At 36.1% G+C, this 20656-nt stretch overlaps 1 protein-coding gene across 3 annotated transcripts; it reads right to left on the reverse strand.

The window, feature by feature from the left end:
• Positions 1 to 901: 901 nt before the first annotated feature.
• LOC112186173 (probable inactive ATP-dependent zinc metalloprotease FTSHI 4, chloroplastic) lies at positions 902 to 16733 on the reverse strand. 3 transcript variants are annotated; one of them, XM_024324526.2, is made up of 19 exons: positions 16421 to 16551; positions 15171 to 15237; positions 14486 to 14741; positions 13706 to 14081; positions 12853 to 13111; positions 12389 to 12520; positions 11193 to 11267; positions 10989 to 11114; positions 10787 to 10896; positions 10595 to 10673; positions 10348 to 10485; positions 10149 to 10260; positions 7573 to 7736; positions 7368 to 7473; positions 7150 to 7226; positions 5977 to 6120; positions 5741 to 5886; positions 1490 to 1580; positions 902 to 1364 (listed from the first exon to the last, which is right to left on the reverse strand). In XM_024324526.2, the coding sequence occupies exons 2-17, from the start codon at positions 15192 to 15194 to the stop codon at positions 5743 to 5745; spliced, it is 2322 nt and encodes a 773-aa protein (XP_024180294.1). In that variant the 5' UTR covers positions 15195 to 15237; positions 16421 to 16551; the 3' UTR covers positions 902 to 1364; positions 1490 to 1580; positions 5741 to 5742. The 3 variants fall into 3 exon arrangements, with proteins under 3 accessions (XP_024180294.1, XP_024180292.1, XP_040370579.1); XM_024324524.2 differs by lacking the exon at positions 15171 to 15237 and having other exon boundaries at positions 16421 to 16733; XM_040514645.1 differs by lacking the exon at positions 16421 to 16551 and having other exon boundaries at positions 15171 to 15252.
• Between the last annotated feature and the right edge of the window lie 3923 nt (positions 16734 to 20656).

Consider the following 20656-nt stretch of genomic DNA (forward strand, 5'->3'; position numbering starts at 1 on the left):
TTCTAAAAGTAACCTCTAGGCTGCTTCTAAAATCTGCTGTCAGTGACCTATAACTTTCAATTAAAGCTGTTTTCCATTTATTTACCAAACACGATAAAATCTAAAATTTTGAACAAAAACTGATTTTTTTAAAAGATAACCAATCCCAAACATGGGCTAAATTCTGAAATTAATTTTCTATTTCTATTGTGGTGTTTGGTAAGTCATAAGGATTATATATAAAATTAAAATTTTCAATAACACCCTTTTACTAATTAAAGTACAATTATGACAATCAACTTATAAGGAATATTGGCAGAGGTATATAACTTTTTTAGAGGGATAATATATATAATTTTACCTGACAGTGGGAAATTAAATTAGAATACCACCTCTAACTAGGTAATTCAATTCAGGCTTTTTGAGGGAGTCAATTTCCACTCAAATCTCAATTTTTATTTCCTTTCCAACATCTGATAACAACCAAACGACACCTCTAAATGGAAAATGAAATTAATTCATATTTCATACCATGATTTTCTATCGGATAAACGGGGCCCAAGAGTAATTGCAAATTTGCAACCTGAAGTGGTTAAATTCCTCTATATTCATGAATATCATAATTCAAACGGTGGATTGCCAATAAAAACAAAATTCTTCAATGAATGTATACTACGTTGGAACTTCACCAAAATTAATTATCAATCTGTCAGTCCTCAAGTAAACAACCTTCTCAAATAAAAATAATTAAATCTCCAGAACCATATGAGATAAAATCTTTGTATTGATTAAACAAACGACAGCAGATTACGCACAGGTTAAGCAAGGGAAAAAAAATTAAAATAAAAAAAATGCATATGATTAGCATGAGCAGGAAAAAAAATACTATGAAACCAAAACCAGTAAACTTGGGAGCATGAAATAACAGAAACCAAAATTGCATACATATTGGAACTGGTAAACTGATAGTTCAACTTGTTTTGAAAGAGAAAAGATGAACCTTATATATAAAGTTTGAACTAAAATAGCGTTACCATACAAATCTCTCTAAATCAGCTACTATATTACCAACTAATTGAAAGTATGTCCAGTAATCTTTCTCCCACTATTTCAAAATTCCCAGCAGTGTCATAAATTTTGTCCTGTCTATAGAATCCACTATCTCCAAAACACTGGAATGCTCACCTATAGTAGACACTACAGTCTTCCATATCCCGTGATTGTACTTATCAGTGCGTTCCCACATACCACACAACAATACTCACCCTCTACCAAAATTCACCACCGCCAACCGTAATTTATGTCTTCGAGGAAAAATCTTGATTTGAAGCATCTGATCATACAAATTTCTATTTATTAATTATGACTCCTAACAACAAAAATACCTGCAGACACATGAAACAAAATCAAAGGTTATACCAATAACCCAAAAAGAAAAGAGAATGAACTCAAAACTCTAAGGAATAAGACCTCTGCCATAGTGAATGTGAATGCTCGAAAGTTCCTTTACCTTGGAATAGGTCTGCATGTTAGGTTCATGGACAATAAATTGCAGTGCAGTTCATCAACCTCGAAATGGCCCTCCGTTAATAATCAAGTCCCTGCCAAGTGATTATGTTAAAGTACTGTTACAGTAAATCTTACAAAAATACATTAAAGATCATAAATTGAACCAAAAAGGAGCTTCAGCACTATGAAGAGTTCTAGATACTGGATGCAATGTTTGTAGCTGGAATGGTTTTTGTTCCTGGATGTTAAAGGCTCATGATGACCGTCTTACTCAAGTGCCATAACCAAGTATGGGTCATACTATATAGTAGTACTGGTCTTGCGGATATCTTATATCTTATATAATAAAGCCAATTCTTGAGGGAATGGTTAAACTTTTGAACTACCATATATGCCCTCACAGGCTTACATGATATAGATATTAGTAAACAAATTATTTCTACATTAAGACTATCATATTTGAAATTTCCCATGAAAAAAGGAGAAGCTTCCCCAAAATCAGGAGAGAAACTGCTCATAACTTTTTTAATTAAAAAAAAAAAAAAAAAAGCCAATTGACATGTGCAGAGCACATGTTAAGGGGCTAGTTAGAAATTAAGGCAGTGGTGAAGATGGTTAAATTTTTTTTTTTTGAGAAGAAACAGCTTTTTATTAAAAAAGCAAAAATCGAGATACAGGGAGGCGGACAAGGAGTCCGCTTTAATGATCTAAAGAGGGCAGCTAGGGCTATAGGCCTAGCATCTCGTCTAATAATACTAATCAAGGCTTAGGGGCTTATACTACAGCTGCTTGCCAGTTAAGAATAATGGAAGAAAGGTTATAATCCTTGAATTCCTTAGAAATAGAAACCCATAAGGATGCCCAAAACTTGACTCTCTCCCACAGGTCTTCCTTCTCCACCCCTCCATAGTTTTCAAATAATCTTTTATTTCTTTCCATCCAGACCACCCAAACTACAGCTAGCACCCCACAACCCCAAAGGGTTCTGGCCTTTTTACCTTTACCAAACGCTATGGGTTTTCCCTTAGCAAGTCATTTCTCTGTAATGGAGTTGTCCAGTCCACTCTTGCTTCCCAAAATAATTTTTTCCATAAGAAATTAGCCACTTCACAATGCACGAAGACATGATCAGCACTTTCCCCTTGAGCTTTACATAAAATGCACCAGTGAGGAGAAAAACAACTTCCTGGTCTTCTCCTTTGAAGAACATCACATGTATTTGTCTTCCCCAGTACCACAAGCCAACCCAAAATCTTCACCTTAGTAGGGACCTTGACCTTCCAAATAAACTTTGCAGGAGGAAAAATTGGATCTGATCCACCACTAATTAAGAAACTATGGAAAGAATTGCAAGAGAATTTCCCATTAGGCTCAAGCTTCCACCTCCTTTCATCTGGTTTGGACTCCACTAATCGGACATTTTCTAGCTTAACCATCAGCGAGGTAAACTCCTCAATCTCTTGATCATTTAAGTTTCTTCTGAACCCAAAATCCCAGCTCATCGGAAAATTGAGAGGGAGAGCTAACCTTTCCACTGAATAGTTGGTGTGTCTTGATAGTCTGAACAACCTTGGAAAGTAGAATTTTAAGGGTTGATCCTCTAGCCAAGAGTCTTCCCAGAACCTCACTCTTTTACCATTGCCCACAATTAGTTTATGACAGAGAGAATATTGGCTTATTCCTGCTGAAATATCCTTCCAAGGGCTTCTACTTGATCCACCCATACTTGGCTTTGTGTCCCACCCATTCACATTATATCCATATTTGCTCCTTATTACAGCATGCCATAAGGACTCTCTCTCCAAAGGAAATCTCCAAAGCCATTTCCCTAGGAAAGACTTATTTTTTGCTAGTAGATTCCCGATTCCCAGCCCTCCTCTTTCTTTGCTTTTCGACACTATCTCCCAACGAACTAGATGGTTCTTCTTACCCTCTCCGACTCCATCCCAGAAAAAAATTTTCAGAAGAGATTCTAATCTCTTTGCCACTCCCACCGGAATTTGGAAAAGAGATAAATAGTATGTTGGGAGGCTGCTTAGAACTGCTTGAATCAATGTCAGCCTACCGCCTCTCGACAAAAAAGCTTTTTCCAACCCTCCAATCTCTTTTCAATTTTCTCTACAACTGGGTTCCAAAATGAAGCTTGCTTTGGGTTACCACCTAAGGGAAGGCCCAGGTATTTCATAGGCCAAACTCCAATCTCACAGCCTTGATCAACAGCCATCCTTTCTAATCTCCCAGCCTCAGTATTTATTCCAACTACGGAGCATTTTGATTTATTGATTTTCAGCCCTGAAAACAAACAGAAACTTTCTAGGACCATGTTTAAATTATTCCAATTCTGGTCATCATCCTTCAAAAAGAAAATTGTATCATCAGCGAATTGCAGATGAGTGATTTCAACCTCTTCCCTCCCGACTACCAGGCCTTCAATTAGTCTACAATCTCTTGCTCTCTCCATAAGTCTATCCAGAACATCCACCACTAGGGTAAAAAGAAAAGATGATAAGGGGTCACCTTGTCTTAATCCCCGAGAAGCACCGAATTTTCCTCTTGGTCTCCCATTTATCAGAATAGAAAAATTTGCTGACCTGAGACAACCCCCTATCCATTTTCTCCATCTGTCTCCAAAGCCTTTACTTTCCATAACATAATCCAGAAAGTTCCACTCTACGTGATCATACGCTTTCTCAAAGTCAATTTTGAACACCAGACCCTCTTTCTTCTTCTTCCTTGTCTCATCAACCACTTCATTAGCCACCAAAACTGCATCTAATATTTGTCTCCCTTTTATGAAAGCGCCCTGGGCAGCAGAAATGGTGTCACTTAAAACCTCTCTCAATCTCCAAGCTAATACCTTTGCAATAATTTTATATAAGCTTGTTATCAAGCTAATAGGTCTGTAATCCCCCACTTTTAGTGAATTTGCTTTCTTTGGTATAAGGCAGATGTATGTCTCATTCGTCACCTTATTCACAACTCCGTTTGTGTGAAATTCTGCCATAACATCTAATACCTCTCTTTTGACCACTTCCCAATTTCTTTGTAGAGCTGCGAATGAAAATCCGTCCGGACCCAGAGATTTATCCGTGTCACACTCGAACACTGCTCTTTTAATTTCTTCTTCTTCAAATGGTCTCTCCAGCCATCTTGCCTTCTCTACGCTTATTGGGTTCCAATGGAGGCCTTCAATTCCGAAACTCACTTCCTCTTTGCTTGAATAGAGATTCTTGTAGAAGCGGATGATCTCTTCCTCTATCAAAGCCTCTTCTTCAACTACAATGCCGTTGCTTAATTCCAGCTTTTCAATAGCATTTCTTTTTCTTCTGCCATTGACTAGCTTGTGGAAGAATCTTGTGTTGTTGTCTCCTTCTTTGGCCCATTTTAGCTTAGCTCTTTGCCTCCAGAAATCTCTTCTCTCAAGGCTATCTCCTCCAGTCGCCCTCTTAAAACTTCCCTCTCCCTTTTTTTGACCACACATATACCTGCATTCCTTTCTTCCTCATCCAGCTCGTTTATTCTTGCTTCCACCACTTTCTTTTCTTTCCCAATATCACCAAAAGTCTCTCGACTCCATATCTTTAATTTTCCTTTCACATTCTTGAGCTTTCTCATGAATCTAAAGCCTTTCCAGCCATCACAGTTTCCTTCCTCCCACCACTTTCTAAAGTTTTCTTTGAAGGAAGGATGTTCCAACCACATGTTTTCAAACCTAAAAGGTGTAGGACCCCATTTAACACTAATTGTGAAGATGGTTAAATTGACTAAATCAAAATGAAAATGAAGAAATATGTTATGGAGAGAAGACAAAATTGTTCAAGTCAAGATAAGGAATTCACATAGACATGGATTGCTCAGCCATCCTCTAAAGTTTGTGTGTAGTTTTACAACATGAGTCAAACCAGAGCTTTGTTTTTCCCCATATTTTGTCATGGTAGCTCTGATGAAGGGAGACATAGTTTTAACTCGAGAGTCAAGATCTATAAAGCCAAGTTAGTGTGGAAAAGTAGCATTTTCATGGCTCAAATGACTTGAGACTTGAGCCAAACATGTGGGCAATGTGGAGAATGTGTGGCCACTAAGCCCATGTGAAATAGCACCATGAAGAAATTGGAGCATCCAGCCCAGAACCAATTGGCAATGGGTGGAGAGACACAAGAACGTATAAGTAGCTAGGCAAGGCATTAAGTTCCCAGAGTGGGACTCTCAACAACTTCACTAAAAGCAACAGCAATAAAAGAGAGGAAATTACTTTCAAAAGAAATGGCTGGCCATCAAAAGTTGTGGCCTTTCTTTGTCTTCTTCAACCTCAGCGGAAGCTTCAGCTTTAATTTCTTGAACCCTTTTATCCCAGATGTTATCGATCAGCTCCCATGTTTCATCATTGACTCTTTGGGTCTGGCAAACAAATCATAGAAACAACCAAGTAGCATGTTGTCAAAATACAGTGCAATGGGAAAAATGCAGCAAGACTAATTGTTCCAATACCTCCATAGGCCTGGGTGCACCAAAGGTTGAAAACCCAACATTTCCAGGTGAAAATGTAACTCTTCCCGGAAGTGTAATCCCATGTATTCCCCAACGCCCCGCATAAACTAGGGCTCCGTATTCATCAACTACATTCACTGCAGGCTGAACAGCGAGCAAGAGTAACAACTTAGAATGCTCAGATCATTTGGACTAGAAATTAATCTTTCCTCCTCATCCTTAATACCACGGCAATAATAATTATATAAATGTTGAGTTCTGACCACCCGTTTAAATACTTAAATCAGATAATAGCTTTATCTCGGTTCCTTTGCAATAGAAACATCTTCAAAGATGGCTTTTTGTTTTAGTAGAAAAAACCATGCATTATAATATGAAAGACCAACTGATGACTTAGAGGAAAGGCAGGGAAAACACAGGATATACTTGCTCAAAAAATTTATTTTATTTCTTCTCTCTTCTAATTAGAAACAAATACAGCATTAGACTAAAATTCAGTAAGTGCTTTCCCATAGTCAACCAATAAACAAAAGAATTGTAATTCCCTTCTAATTACAATTGCACAGCAAAATTAACATGAGGGGCACAGAAAATTCAAGAAACAAAGATCCCTGGTTGCAGGAAATAAGGAAAATGGAACATCTTAAATTTAATTGATGCTCAAGGTGAAGCCAAAAGCCCACTCTAAAAGTTGATTCAAACAGTCTTACAACTAAGGACTAATTGGCTTGGTTATCCTACTTAAAAGCAATCAACCTAATTCTAAGCCTAACCAATCAAAATCTACTTGAATTAGAATAAAACTTACCTCCATCAATATCTTCTAAAGTAGACCTTTCTATCAAAACACATGGGACACACCAAAAGATTTTCAAACACAGATATAAGGAAGAAAGTTTGACATTCACTACATTTTGTTCTGCTTAAATTTCTTCAGATGTATTATTTACACCCAACTGATAAAAGGGTGAAACCGAACAGTCAGAATCGACACATATGGGTAAATGAACTACAAAGGCCACTACTAACCCATATTTCCGTGTCTTCACCAACACAGTGAGTAGATTGACACATCATAGAATACTGTCTTAAATTGCCAAGGTAAAACCGCACAAAGAACCATTACTATTGATTTCTGAACCATTACTATTGATTTCTCACTTCAAGGATTACCTGAGGTATTCGAGGAGCCCTTTTGTATATGTCCCAAATTTCCTCAGCTTTGATCTCTCCCTTGTCAAGTAAAATATCTGGAAGACATGAAAGCATACAGCCAACCACAAATTTGTAAATAATTACAACAACCAGTCAGATAAATAAATTGAAGCCAACAAGGTCATGGCAGTCAATTGTTGAAATCTGTTAACAGAAGAATTATACAGATTACTAACCTGTGATTGATTCTACAGCTGAATGGTACTCCCTTAACACGGATGAACACTTGTCAACAGCATAACGCATATATTCATCACGAAGTGCTTCAAGCTTAGCTGCAAGCTGTTTTAAATTCAAATATTACTGACGCTATTTGTGCCGGACAAGCTATTGTAAAAGGATACAAAAGATTGGAATTTCAACTCCATCTCTGTAACATACATTTGGCACAAGATCACTTTGATTTCTATAGTATGCTTTCCCGTATGCTGTCATTCCTGTCTGAAGAATCAGAAATTCTGCACGCCTTGAGGCTTCCAATGTAGCTTTTGCAGAGATCCAACATAAATTGTCAACCCCAAACATCTCCTCCTCAATTACTCTAGCTACATATTGAAGCAAACAGAAAATCAAAATATTTATTTTCCACATTTGCTAAGATTTCCCAAGTAAACACAATAAATAAAATTCAGCAGGTGCAGGACAAATTCATCTAGGTATCATTGTCTAATAATCAGAAATGGCACCTGAAAGGAGTGAGGCTTACATCTCAAGGTTCGATAACAAATGCACTCAAGCACATGTGCATCATAAAGAATTACATGTAAGTAAACATGAAATCCACTTCAAACGATTTAGCAATAAAGTTGAGAAAAATTCCAATCAATACAAGTAAAACAAAAAACTACAATCATGCCTGACCAGTAAAATAAGTTTGAAACTTGGCATCTACACAGCAACCATTAGCACAGCCAACTAAGGATGGTTCCCAAATTCTGAATGACACCCAAAGTGATGAATTATATAGAACACTAAACATCCTGAGTCCTGACCATCCCCAATTTTATCTTCAGGCCTTCTTACAACCCACCAGTACCTAGTGCTTTTCTCTACCAATAGAAGAGAACCCCCTTGGTATCCAGCCGAACCACAAAAATGAGCATCTTAGAATTCGAGAAAAACGTGATTCTCGGTTGCCTTCCCTTTTTACAGATTATACACTAGCTGGAAGACAGACAAGCACCCAGTCTTCTCCTTTGAACCATGTTCCTTCACAGGTGTTTTCCCTGCTCCACACTACCAAGAAAGAATCTTGACCTTAGAAGCGGCTTTTATTTCCAGATCTGGTCATAGGGTGCAAAATTGGAAATTAAGTAGATCTGATCTAAAAATATATCAAGAGATTTAATTGAGAAGTTTCAAATATTCTGATTATCATCTCCTTGCATTGTTTCTAGAAGGGTACCAGCCAACACTTTCCAGAGCAATGATATTCAAAGATAGCTCCTCCACCTCCCCATCATTTATTTCCTACAAGAGGCAAATCCGCCCCTGTGTATTCTGCAAACCAATCCCAATTAATGAACTTATCCTTTATCCTTGCCCTGTACCAACCCAAAAGCATGCCTCAATCTTATGTTCAAGGTCCGCCACTTTGAATATTGGGAAAAAAACAAAAAATGGCAGAAAGTACAGTGGCAAGCTTGCCAAAACAGCTTGAATCTGAGTCTCCACCCCACTACTAGAATATAGTTGTCATAAAAGCATATATCGTCTACTAGCCCCCAACCCACAGCCGGCTATGCCAAAGAAAAAAATAATAATAAAAAAAGAAGTTGTTGTTATTGGCTCTCCATTGCGCTGTTGATCTCAGCTCTTTCCCACCAAAATGTTCTTCCCTAAATAGCCATTCATCAAATCTGTTTCTCAAATCCTCCCTCCATCCCTCTCCAAACCATCCAGTTTCCTTATCTTGACCTCAGGTTTGTCTTTTTGTTTGTGTCCACTTCACGAAACAGCCTGTCCTTTTCAAATAATCACTTAACCCCTCCCTCTCTCACAAAGCTTTGAGATCCTGTATATTGACCTCCATATACTTCATTTCTTTCTTCACTCCCCAAACTCCTTACTACAACCTTAATTCTTATTCAACCATCAGTTTTTTAATGAACTCAAAGCCTTCCCATCTTTCATAAACCTACATTCGCCACCACTCCATCCAGCCAAATATTTTCAACCTAAGAGGCCAGAGTCCCCCTCTTATACGGCGTACTTTGATTTATTTGTCATCAGCTTTCACTTCTTTTAATCAGTCCTGAAATTTTAGCAGTAAAGTTTTAAGCTGTACCCTTTCGATACTCTAAAAGATCCTTTCATCACCGGCTTAAAACTAAGACAGTGAAGTTTACAGGCTTCATGAATCAACATCAAAACAAACTTTGTACACAAGACCAAAGGAGGCTCTGTGTACTCTGGCCCTTTAATTGTTCAGAGACCTACCCCGACCTACTAATTCATACACCTAACAGAACTGCTGTATTTGGTATTTGACAAAGGACAACAAAGGCGTTCATTCTCAATTGCTCTTGCAATAATGTTGAGAAGATGCAGGTTCTATTATTTGAATGAAAAAGCCTCTCGATGTAAACAAATATGAAGTATTTATCTAATACAACTTCAAATTTTGGACCTCAAAAGATAAGCCAGAATTAAGATTATATCTTAAAAACATATATAGATGCCCCTGAAATATCACAAATAGGTACCATAATAGAACACCTATAATCAGCAGAATAGAAAGTGAAAACAAAGTTAACAGCCTTCTCAAATCATGCAACACAACTATTAATGTAGACCTACACAAGTAGATTTTTAATATATTCAAAAACAGAATTACTGGTATCTCGACTCAAGAAATGTACTGAGAATAAAACTTGATGATGGAACAAAAAAGATGAAATGAAACGACGAGAGAAAATGATTTTGCTAACTATAGAAAATTTCCTTGTGTAACTTACGAGCACATGCACGCACTATTGCGTTTACGAAATCTGATTTTCTTGAGAAGACCTTGCCAGATATTTCAGTGTAGCGCATATTGGGCTGACTATTAATGGATTTGATATCTGTCTGTAGAAGATAAAAAAATAATGAAATTAGCATGTTTCTACCAGGAAGTACTTGCGCCACGGAGTGAAACACAGTAACACCATTAACCTCAGTAAAAGGACGATATGGATCTGGAAAGTAGCATGCCAGGACAGCAACAGCTGCTTCTCTATACGCCAATCTCAGTTTTAATTCTTCTGGCATTGCAGTACTGTCTTCTTGGCCGGTTTCAAAAGTGCCCTTTTGCTGCAAAATTTGATAAACAAATAACATGTAAGACAGTATACTAGTCTACCTAATTTCAATACTCAAGATCTACAAAGGGGGAAAGCTGAATGCGGAAAACACCACTGACCCTTTTCAAAGCCTCAAGTAGCTCTTCTTGTCCAATGTAATCTAAGTCTTTCCTGGCAGTCAAAATACCAGCTTCGTTCCTGCCATGCAATTACAATAATGTAAGCATGACCCCTTTGATGATGAATTGATTATTTGATCAGGGGATTAAGCTTATCTTACAGTACTTGTCCAAAAAACAAATATATCTTACAGTATGTTCTGCAGCTCTGCTCCAGTAAAATCTTCTGTAAGTTCCGCAATTTCCTGAAGAAGAGTCTCCTTCTCCTCTTCAGAACGGAAAAATTTATTCCTTGCATGCACCTAGTTTTGCACAAAAAGTAGGGTTTTGATGCAAGGACTCCAACACTTTTAGAATTCTAGAGTTTCTAATGCTGAAGGACTTGTGAAAGTACCTTCAATATGGCATATCTACCATCCTTTGATGGCAAACCAACTCTTATAATCTTGTCAAAACGACCCTTCCTCAATAGAGCAGGATCTAGGATATCTAGCCTATTTGTTGCACCTATAACCAGCACCTGAACAATTAAAAAGCATGTTTAGCAGCCAAGCTACAAAATATCCTTTTCAAATTCAAGAAGAGATGAAAGACATGCCTGTGAGGTAGCTACTTTAAATCCATCCATCTCTGTCAGTATCTGAAGCAGGCCTTGTTCTCGTTCTGCACCACCCTTCATAAAACAATTTGCACACTCATACAATGCTGGTGTTGTATATTAAGATAGGAACAACTACAGATTCACATTAACCTCATAGAAAATGAAAGTGATATTTGGAGGTGTCTTCTGTGCCAACTAGGCAGCATTATAATTGTATCTGCATTTTGAAGACGTGGCAGGACCAAGGTCATTTAATTCTACCTTGATAGTCCAGCAGATAGTATTCTAGATGGCACAAATGTGTTGATACAGTTGAATACACAAAGTGAAAATCAATTACAAGGTTATCCTACGAGATCTTCGTCCTCCTGATGATTATGGTTGTCCATAAGGTAAACCTGCTGTAAAGTATCATATATCTAACTTTTTGTCATCTCACTGCTTGTCTTATATAAAACCTTTGCAAATCAATTGTCATCTGTGTCCATTCCTAGTATTTTACAGAGTGCTCCAAGAAACCTCAAGTGGAATACTGCTAGGCTAACTAGATGCAGACACACCAGAGAAATTCTATTTTGGATTTGGTTTGCCTAATGGTAAAAAACCTGTTGGTTAGAGATGGAGTAATTTCCGTGAAGCATAAAGCGGTAGATCTGTTGAAAGATGTAAAACTAGGTTGGTAGCTAAAGGTTATACACAAACCTAGATTGAAAGAATGTTGCACCACTGGCTTGTCTAATAAACGGGATGAAGACTGATTTTCTAATACAAGCACTGTTTCTTCCAAAAAAAACAAAAGAAAATATTAGACACACACACACACAGATATATATATATATATATATATATATGTGTGTGTGTGTGCCTACTGTTGCACCACTGGCCAACATAAAAATTATCCAAGTTCTCTGATCTCTAACCACAAAATTGGATAACCTGTGGAGCCATCTGATGTGAAAACGCTCTTTTTCATGAGAAATTCTTAAGAAAAGACTGCATGGAGCCTCAGTTGTAGCTAGGTCGTATGCTGAGGTAGAGTGGCCATATAACATGGAGTATGTGGAGCCTAATGCAGCAAGACCATTTAGAAACCAAAACAACCCACTATTTGGTATGCTTCCTTTTCCAAATTTTTTTACGAAGACATAGAGATTGAAGACGGGAAAATAAAAGAAAGATGTCTGTTAACTTACCCCACCAATATCCGGTCCACCACGCTTGCTACCAATGGCATCTATCTCATCAATAAATATAATGGAGGGTGTGAAGGATCTGGCACTAGCAAATAGATCCTTCACACGAGATGCTGCAACACCAACAAACATCTGGGAAAAAAAATGTATAAATAGATTATTGTGTTAAAACAAAAAAAAATTATTCTAGTATTTGGTAGAAGTTAATACAGACAACAAGCAATTCTGGGATGAAAGTAAGTGTCACAATAAGTATATCATCAAGAATCAAAGCAACATAAAAGAGGAAAAATACAAGAAATCTAAGTAGAGGAAATCCAGAACTGCTCCATGTAATGGTTAAAGATAATCTAAATGGTTACAATATTATGTTGTTCAATCTCAAAAAGATTTGTTTTTGAACGCCATTCTGATTCATTCAGTCTTTGAAACCATTACTGCAAAATCGGGTAATACACTCATACCTCTACAAAATCAGTGCCATTTGCTGCAAAGAATGGCAGGCCTGCTTCACCAGCAATAGCTTTAGCCAGCAGTGTTTTACCAGTTCCAGGAGGTCCATGGAGAAGTACACCTTTTGGGCAATAGATGCCTTTGTCCTGAAACTCTTCATCATTCTTTAAAATCCGTACAATCTCTTGCAGCTCCCTCTTTATATACTCCTGGCCAGCAAAATCATCAAAGGTAATCCCAGTAGATTCTTCTGCAGATATAAATTTGGCCCTGGTGAAAAAGCAGCTATAGTTAGACCCCAACTCTAGTGCATGCCAGCAAAATTTATTTCTCCAATTAAGTAAAAGAATATTGTATGTTGTCAAGTTCTAATAGTAGAATTCTCCTGGCATAAAGTTCTGCAAAATTGAACTACAAAATCAGTAATCTTGAATATTTCTAAATTCTTTGTGCATACAGGGACAAAAAATAAATTCCATGATTTCCAATACAGGCACAAAAGGACTCCCCCAAAATCCAAATTGAACAACGGTGGAAAAGTTTACAAACAAGAGATATATTAGCCCACTTCGGAATATTAATATGGCATCTACCACTTTACAATCTTGCAAGTAACTCACAAACTGATGGGGGGCCAAGCTTGTTAGATTCAGAAACAATTCTTGGACTACTTGGCATATGAAAAAAACATTTCGGCTACCAATTTTTTGCAACAAATTTCATATCTATTCAAGGTAATGACACGAAAATAACTTAAGAGTAACCAAGTGTGGTGGAGCATATCAACTGAACTCCGGTTTGTAAAGATATTGCATGGTCATTTAGCCAGTGTAAGCACTCATAAAAGAATTACTCTCCACGTACCGGCTCTTTCCTAATGATCCAAGGGCACGGCGCTTGAGTGGTTGCCTGGTTTTTTTGCTAGGAGTTCCTAAATCAGAAGGTATCAACTTCGCATAAATCGGTCTCATCATGTTATCAATCCACAGATACAATACAATAGACAAGGCAAGCCGCATGGACCATATGACTGCAGTTGCAACAGTAGAATAGACTTCTGCAGGTACTGTATCCACATTATAAACTTCAACATTTACTATTTGCTGATGCAACTTCTGCCAAACATCATTCCAACAATCTATTGGCATTCGGTCAACCACGTGACGCCTAAAAATAATTTCCTTTTTTGAATTCCCATCCACTCCTCCCATTTTCTCATCTTTGTAGTAAGGTAGGATCACTGCAGAGATCGGCAATCATTTAGAAGAAAAAAAGAAAAAAAAGCTCAGAGAAATAATTTAAGAGACAAAGATGGAACAGATCTACAAGCAAGTTATCAAAAAATACTGGCATATGCAGCTAACACTAGAAAGACAAAGAGCTAAATATATAAATAGGTTCAAGAGCTTATGTCTTATAAAACATGATAATGCAACTGAATGCCAAATGCAAAACCAACATATTAATCTGAAAGAATCAATTGCATTGACTAACGTAAGGTAGGAAATCATTTCTGACACCCAAGAACTTAAAATGAAAAACTTCTCAGAACAATGCCCCAAATTTGATATGTTAAATAAAGATAAATTGAAAAAATCAATTAGCACAGTTAAATTATAACAGTTACAAAGAAAAAAAACCTGCCTGATATTGTTTGACCATAGTTTGAATACTCCATAAACTGGACATTGTTTGAGTTAAGCAGTCTCAAAAAGTCACTAAAATTAATCCTATGTGAATTTTCAGGATCCCACTCTGTCCCCCTTAACTTGCCACGCATAGTCAATAAGGCCCTGCTCCAATATGAAGCCATGACAAGCTGCCTCTCTAACTGTATATTTGCCTTCTTCTCAAGTTCTTCCAACTCATTTATCCTTTGTCTCTCTGCATCCTTCAATTTCTATATAAAAATAAAATACAATAAAAAATTAGTAAGTAGTTTAATCCAACTAGTTAGTTTCATCGTCTTTTCTTTCTTATAAGCAAGTCAAGTACTTTTTACACATACATACATACATACAGGCACCATCATATTTGAAATGTACTGGCCATGGTCAAAGTTGAAGAATGAGTGGTTACTAGGGCATATTCTTGTTTTTGGGAACGTTTTAACTGTGGCAGTCACCATTGATGGAAGAAAGGAACAATGGAGATTCCTACTTGAAGATATACTCAATTGAGAAACACGAAAACTAAATAAGAAACCAACAAGAAATGGAAGCATCACTTTTTTATTTAAGAAAAGAAAGACAAGACTTCTTTGAATGTAAAGTCTATGGGGTACCAAAAAAATTAAATATATGTAAAATAAGTGAAGAAGAAAATATACACTGTCCAGAGGTCCAGCATCCATCTTCAAAACAGGTGGTTTTATATATTCACAGACCCAAAACTAGCTGCTCCTTCCAGAATCAGGATACAGAATTAATAATTTCACCACCACAATCCTTATGTACAAAGTGAAGAACATTCCCAAACACCCTAGAATATACGGTTCACAAACATGAATAAATTTTTTCTCAGTGAACAGAAGGCCATTTAAAATTAGATGGGGAGGCTAACCTAGGATTATAATACACAAATACGCCTAATTCATTAACAACCAAAGTTGACCACTATAGGTGAATAATATCTAAAGGCTCTAAATATGGAGGAGCCTGATCTCGAAAAGGAACCCAAAAATCTTTGCCTTGAGATCTTGAAGAGAAATCACAACAGCCTTCAAAATGTAATTCTGGAATTCCGACCACCACATAGAGAAGAGCCCACCAATGCAAGTACACAGTGACACTAGCTTTTACCAATCACTCCTTTTGAGGCACTAAACAGCCCAAGACAGACCTTAAAATTTTAAATAAATATTAAACCCTACCATAATACATAACAGGACAGAAATGACCAAAACACTCCATTAACTAACAGCTAAATAGCTCAATCTAACTAAAAATAAATAAATGCAGTCAAAATCGTCTCCAGAGCAGTAAAGCCACCAGATATTCTTCAAAAGAAAAAGAATTTTTTTACAAACTGTTATATGCTATGCTTTATAGAAACATCTAAAATCGCGTTTATGCTAAGTACCGGAGAGTGGGAAAAGAACACTTAATTGATTTCACCTCCCATTCTTACCCTACTGTTCTAATCCATAGGCTTCAATTTTCTCAAATACGGAACAACATTCATGTAATAAAAATGAGCATACACTCTCGTAGACAAGATATCCCCCTACACAAATCACTGTATTAATCATTATACGTACCAACTCCAACATTGAAAATGGAAATGCCCCTCTCATACATTTTAGTTTTCTCAAGACACATGTATGAAAACAGAAAGAACAAAATTTACACTTTAACGGTTTCGAGTTTCGAGTTTTCAATCTATCTCTTAGAGTGTTACCGAATGGACCCTTTGTAAAACTCAGCTTCTCATCTCATCAAGAAAATTACTCTGAATTCCAACAAAGTTCAAGTCTTCTCCTTTCACTCCCTCCATTTCTCAGCAACACATTGAAAACCACAGACAATTTCACCTTCAAAAATTTCTCGAAACAAAGAGAAATGAAATTGAAATGCAAACCTCAAAGAGCTGAGCGGACTCGGCTTCTTCGTCGGCGTTAGCGAAAGCTGCAACTGAGTTGGAAGCAGCGGAGCGAATTCTGAGCTGCCTGAGAGAAATGGCGCCGTGCTTTATGGTTCTGAAACGGTTGGTAATTGAAGGATTTGGGAATTGGAGAGCAAGGGTTTTAGGGCTCAAGGGAAGTGGGTTTAAGACCAGTAGGGATTTCATCGTCCTCTAATCCTCACATGAAATCCTGCTCACTTTTCGCAATTGTGAAATGCGAAGCAAAAGAAAACAAAGACGGTCACAATTGGGGGCAAAGTGACCATTTTCTCTATCCTTATTATACCTGCTCTAATTTCATTTCTTTGAATTTTACATGGGTCACTCTATAATTTTCTTTGTTCACTCTAATTGCTCATTACACTCTATATTTTAAGAGGAATGTTAGCAACATTCTCCTCCAACCTTTTCCTTTCTACCTTCCCCACTTATCTTATACCATGTGGATTCATTTATGATTACAATCTATGTATTTACTACCTTGAAAAAATAACTAATTTCATTCCATGTTTCGCCTTTATTTATGTTTAACCTTATTAAATGCCCTCTATTAATATGAAAAAACAACAACACCAAAAAATCTTGACTCTTTTGTTTTTCTAACTTTTTTTCATTTCTTATATTTCCTAAGTTTTTCAATGAAAATTTTTCTTTCATTTCTTTGGTCATGTTCCATAACACTGAGTCTTTTTTTTTTTTTGACATTTTTTATTTATTTAAAACCCACAAAAAAAAAGAAACAAAAAAACAAAATTGTAAAACTCACTGACATGGCAGCTGCAAACTTTTTTTTTTCCTTCTCGTTATAGGACACATGTTTTTTTTTTTTTGATGAAAAGAGGTCAGCTCATTATATAGATTCAGCAAGCAATACAAAACAAAACACCCCTATGGGGTCTACAGAAAGAATCGTTCCTTAGGGAACCCTAAACACCTATTCTATTACAAGAATAAGCCCCAGGGCGCCCCGAGTACACCCACCTTTTAAGGAAAATAACACACCTTTATTTCAAACAAAGATCAACATCCTCTGAAGCAAATAGTAAAATGAATCCTTAGAGAATGTGATCCTTGCGACCTAACAAGAATTTAAACAGTACCCTGGGCCATAGAGGCCCAATCCATCCAACCCCCAAGTAAAGGGATAGTCCAAGCCTTGTGAAAACCTAAACCATTTTGGGCCTTAACAGACCAGATCCACACCACCATAACCCAGAGCTTGGAAACCCTAACGGACTCCCACTCTGGGATGATGGCCCAAGCCCAAAGAAGCCTAGCCTGAGTCGCAGCTCTGTCTCCACCGTTAGAACCAACAACCGCCCTAGCACCTCGCAAGCTAGTGAACCCTGTCCGCCCATTGTGCTTGGAGAGTCCCAATCTCGCACACCACCCGCCAAACGTGTCACCACCAAAACCATCGTTATCAATTAACAGACCAGATCTGCAGCGCTCTAAGATCAGCATCACCAGATCCAAACCTGCAGCACCATCACCGAGGTCGTCGCTTCCGCATCCTCTTGATGTCGTCAGCCCAGAGGCCGACCCGACCCTCATAGCTTAGCTGTCCTCAAAGCCCCTCCGATCTAAACCTGGATCGAACACCCGGCCTCTCGCACTGCTAGGACAACCCATGACAACAACATGAACTAAGAGACCCAGTCGAGCAAGTCCGTCGTCATCTCCGATGTATAGACGCGAGAAAGATAAAACAAAATCCTTCCCAGTCACAGATATAATGTCGCCGCCCACCAAGACAAGCAACCATTGCACAACCTCTCTTTCGAGAGTCAAAAAAAGCATCCTTTTTGAATCCCTTATCAATCTGTTCTTAGGAGTCCAGGTACATAGTGAACCTACAAAGACATATTGGGATATAACATAATCATTTGTTTTGTTAGAACACATGTTAGATTAGATGATTATATAAATTTTTTTTTTTAACATTCTCTTTTATATATGTATATAATTAGTAAAGCAAACATTTGGCCAGTTTTTTTGTTTCAAATTTTTTTTTTTTTGGGAAAAATTTGAAGTATGTATGTTCTTAAATATATATGTACATATTTCTTATATAAATACGTACGTAAGCCCACAAAAGTAATATAAATTACAAATAAAAAGGATTCACAAAAAGAAAAAAGAAAAAAAGTTGAGACACTAAAATTAATTACTTAATTAAATGCATGTATAATTAAATAAGGGTAAAGAGGGGAAGTGAAAACTTATCTTTTAATTGTATTAATTATTTGAATTTTTTAGATAGTGGAATACACGTGGCATGTAATGAATGAGGAATGTAGAAGAGTTTTTCTATTGGAACCTCCAAATTTACTCACTTGACCTCTATGTTTTTTACACCTCCCATCAAATTTTCAAATACTAAATTTACTCATTAAACCTCACTAAAGTTTCTCAAATAACCTCACTCATATAATTAATTTACAAACAAACTAAGATCTTTATATTAAAAAAACTTAGTCATTTCAATGATTTAATTACTCTATAAATCTTAATTACATCTTCATTTCTTAATCAGATAACATAAATCTCTTATCCAATAAAAAAAAAATCAAACACAAGGTATTGAGTTTTAAAAATTAATAAAAATAAAATAACATGAACTATTATGTGATTTTTTTTATTTACTTTTTCTTTTTTAGTTGTTCAAAAAAAAAAGATTAATCATTTTTTCTTAATGTTTCTCTATTTTCTGTACCTCATGATTAATTATTTAAATATTTTTTATTTATTTTTATTTGCTAGCTCTTTTTTTTCCTTCTTCTTTTTACAAATATAATAGATAGATTTAGATTTAGGGCATAATACAATTTATTTTGTTCTCCCTGACCAATATGCGTTCAATATGCATATCATACATTTTTATCTTAATCATAGTTTTATTTCTTAATATATATATATATATATATATATGAATGCTTTAATGAGTACGTAGTGAAATTGAAAAATGAAAATAGATAGGGAAAATAATAAAGAGTGCAATCTAATATTATTGAATTGGAAAGTCTAGAGAAAATAAATATAACCATTTTTTGGGTATAATTATTGTCCCTAATAGTCATTTTATAGTAGGTTATATATGTCATTTAATAATTCATAACAGAGTGAGGTCAAGTGAGCACATTTGGAGGTCCCAATAGAAACTCTCAATGTAGAAAGGGAAAGGTTGGAGGGGAAGATTACTAGGAATACTAGCATTCCTCACATTTTAATTTCAAATATTAGATTTACTTATTTAACTCATTTCTCTTTCCGGGAATATCCTCCATCATATGACATATCAAATTAAAGAAAGAAATTTTGTTTAACAAAAATTTCTCATTTAATTTATATCAATTAGAAAAACGTACTAAAATATATTAAAGTTTCCTAATAAAATCATAATTTGATTTACTTCCATTTTTAAATTTTTTCCATTCAGTTTCAATGTTCGTTTATTTAAGTCCATATCAAAAAATTAGTAAGTGTTACCATGAGCAATGAAGAAAAGATTGATTTTTTTTTCATGTTTTAAAGTTTTACTTTCAGTGTTCATAAAGGTATTGCAAAGATTTTGATGAAGTTAAGACTAATGGTTTTGTAAATTGAATAATGAATTAATGATAAGGAGGCAACAAAAAGACAAAAATAAAATAGTAATAAATTGAAATTTTGGTGGAAAATATGAATATTAATATTATCAGATGAGAAATTAAGTAGTTTTGTATTTAATTAATAAGCTGTGTGTTTAGTTTTCCTTACAGATTTGAATTTTACAAAATTAATGTACTTATTAGTAATTTTGCATTTGGGTAATATAGTCTTTCAATAATTCAAATATTTGTAGGGTGAACAAAGAAAATGGTAGGGTGGCAATAGCCGCACCCATTTTACATTTACCCACTTATGGTGTAAATTCATGTGGCTTCATCCAAAGAGCGTGAGAGAGAGAAGAAAAAGCCGCAGCTTTGGGTTATAGAGAAAAACCATTTATTAGTTTGTCACTTTTGTTCTTGTGAGTGACAATATATATGTATCTAAGTAGTTTGTCTTTTGGATTTTTCTATTAGTTTATCATTTTCATATTTATATACTTCATATTTGTTGACGCTTCTGCACAACATTTCTAAATTTGGAACGTGTGGATTTGAACATTTCTCTTACAGTCACATTCATTGGTTGTTAGTGATTTTG

The sequence above is a fragment of the Rosa chinensis genome, chromosome 2 (genome assembly GCF_002994745.2).
Source record: "Rosa chinensis cultivar Old Blush chromosome 2, RchiOBHm-V2, whole genome shotgun sequence".
In the NCBI taxonomy this organism is placed as follows: domain Eukaryota; kingdom Viridiplantae; phylum Streptophyta; class Magnoliopsida; order Rosales; family Rosaceae; genus Rosa; species Rosa chinensis.

What these genes read in the sequence shown, in the direction of transcription:
- LOC112186173 (XM_024324524.2), bottom strand. Translation starts at nt 16,630, where the DNA reads ATGAAATCCCTACTGGTCTTAAACCCACTTCCCTTGAGCCCTAAAACC. An exon ending in AATAGTGCGTGCATGTGCTC is followed by an intron (nt 7,737 to 10,148) that starts GTAAGTTACACA and finishes TTCAATATGTAG; the next exon opens with CTAGAGTAATTGAGGAGGAG. An exon ending in GTGCACCCAGGCCTATGGAG is followed by an intron (nt 5,887 to 5,976) that starts GTATTGGAACAA and finishes TTTGTTTGCCAG; the next exon opens with ACCCAAAGAGTCAATGATGA.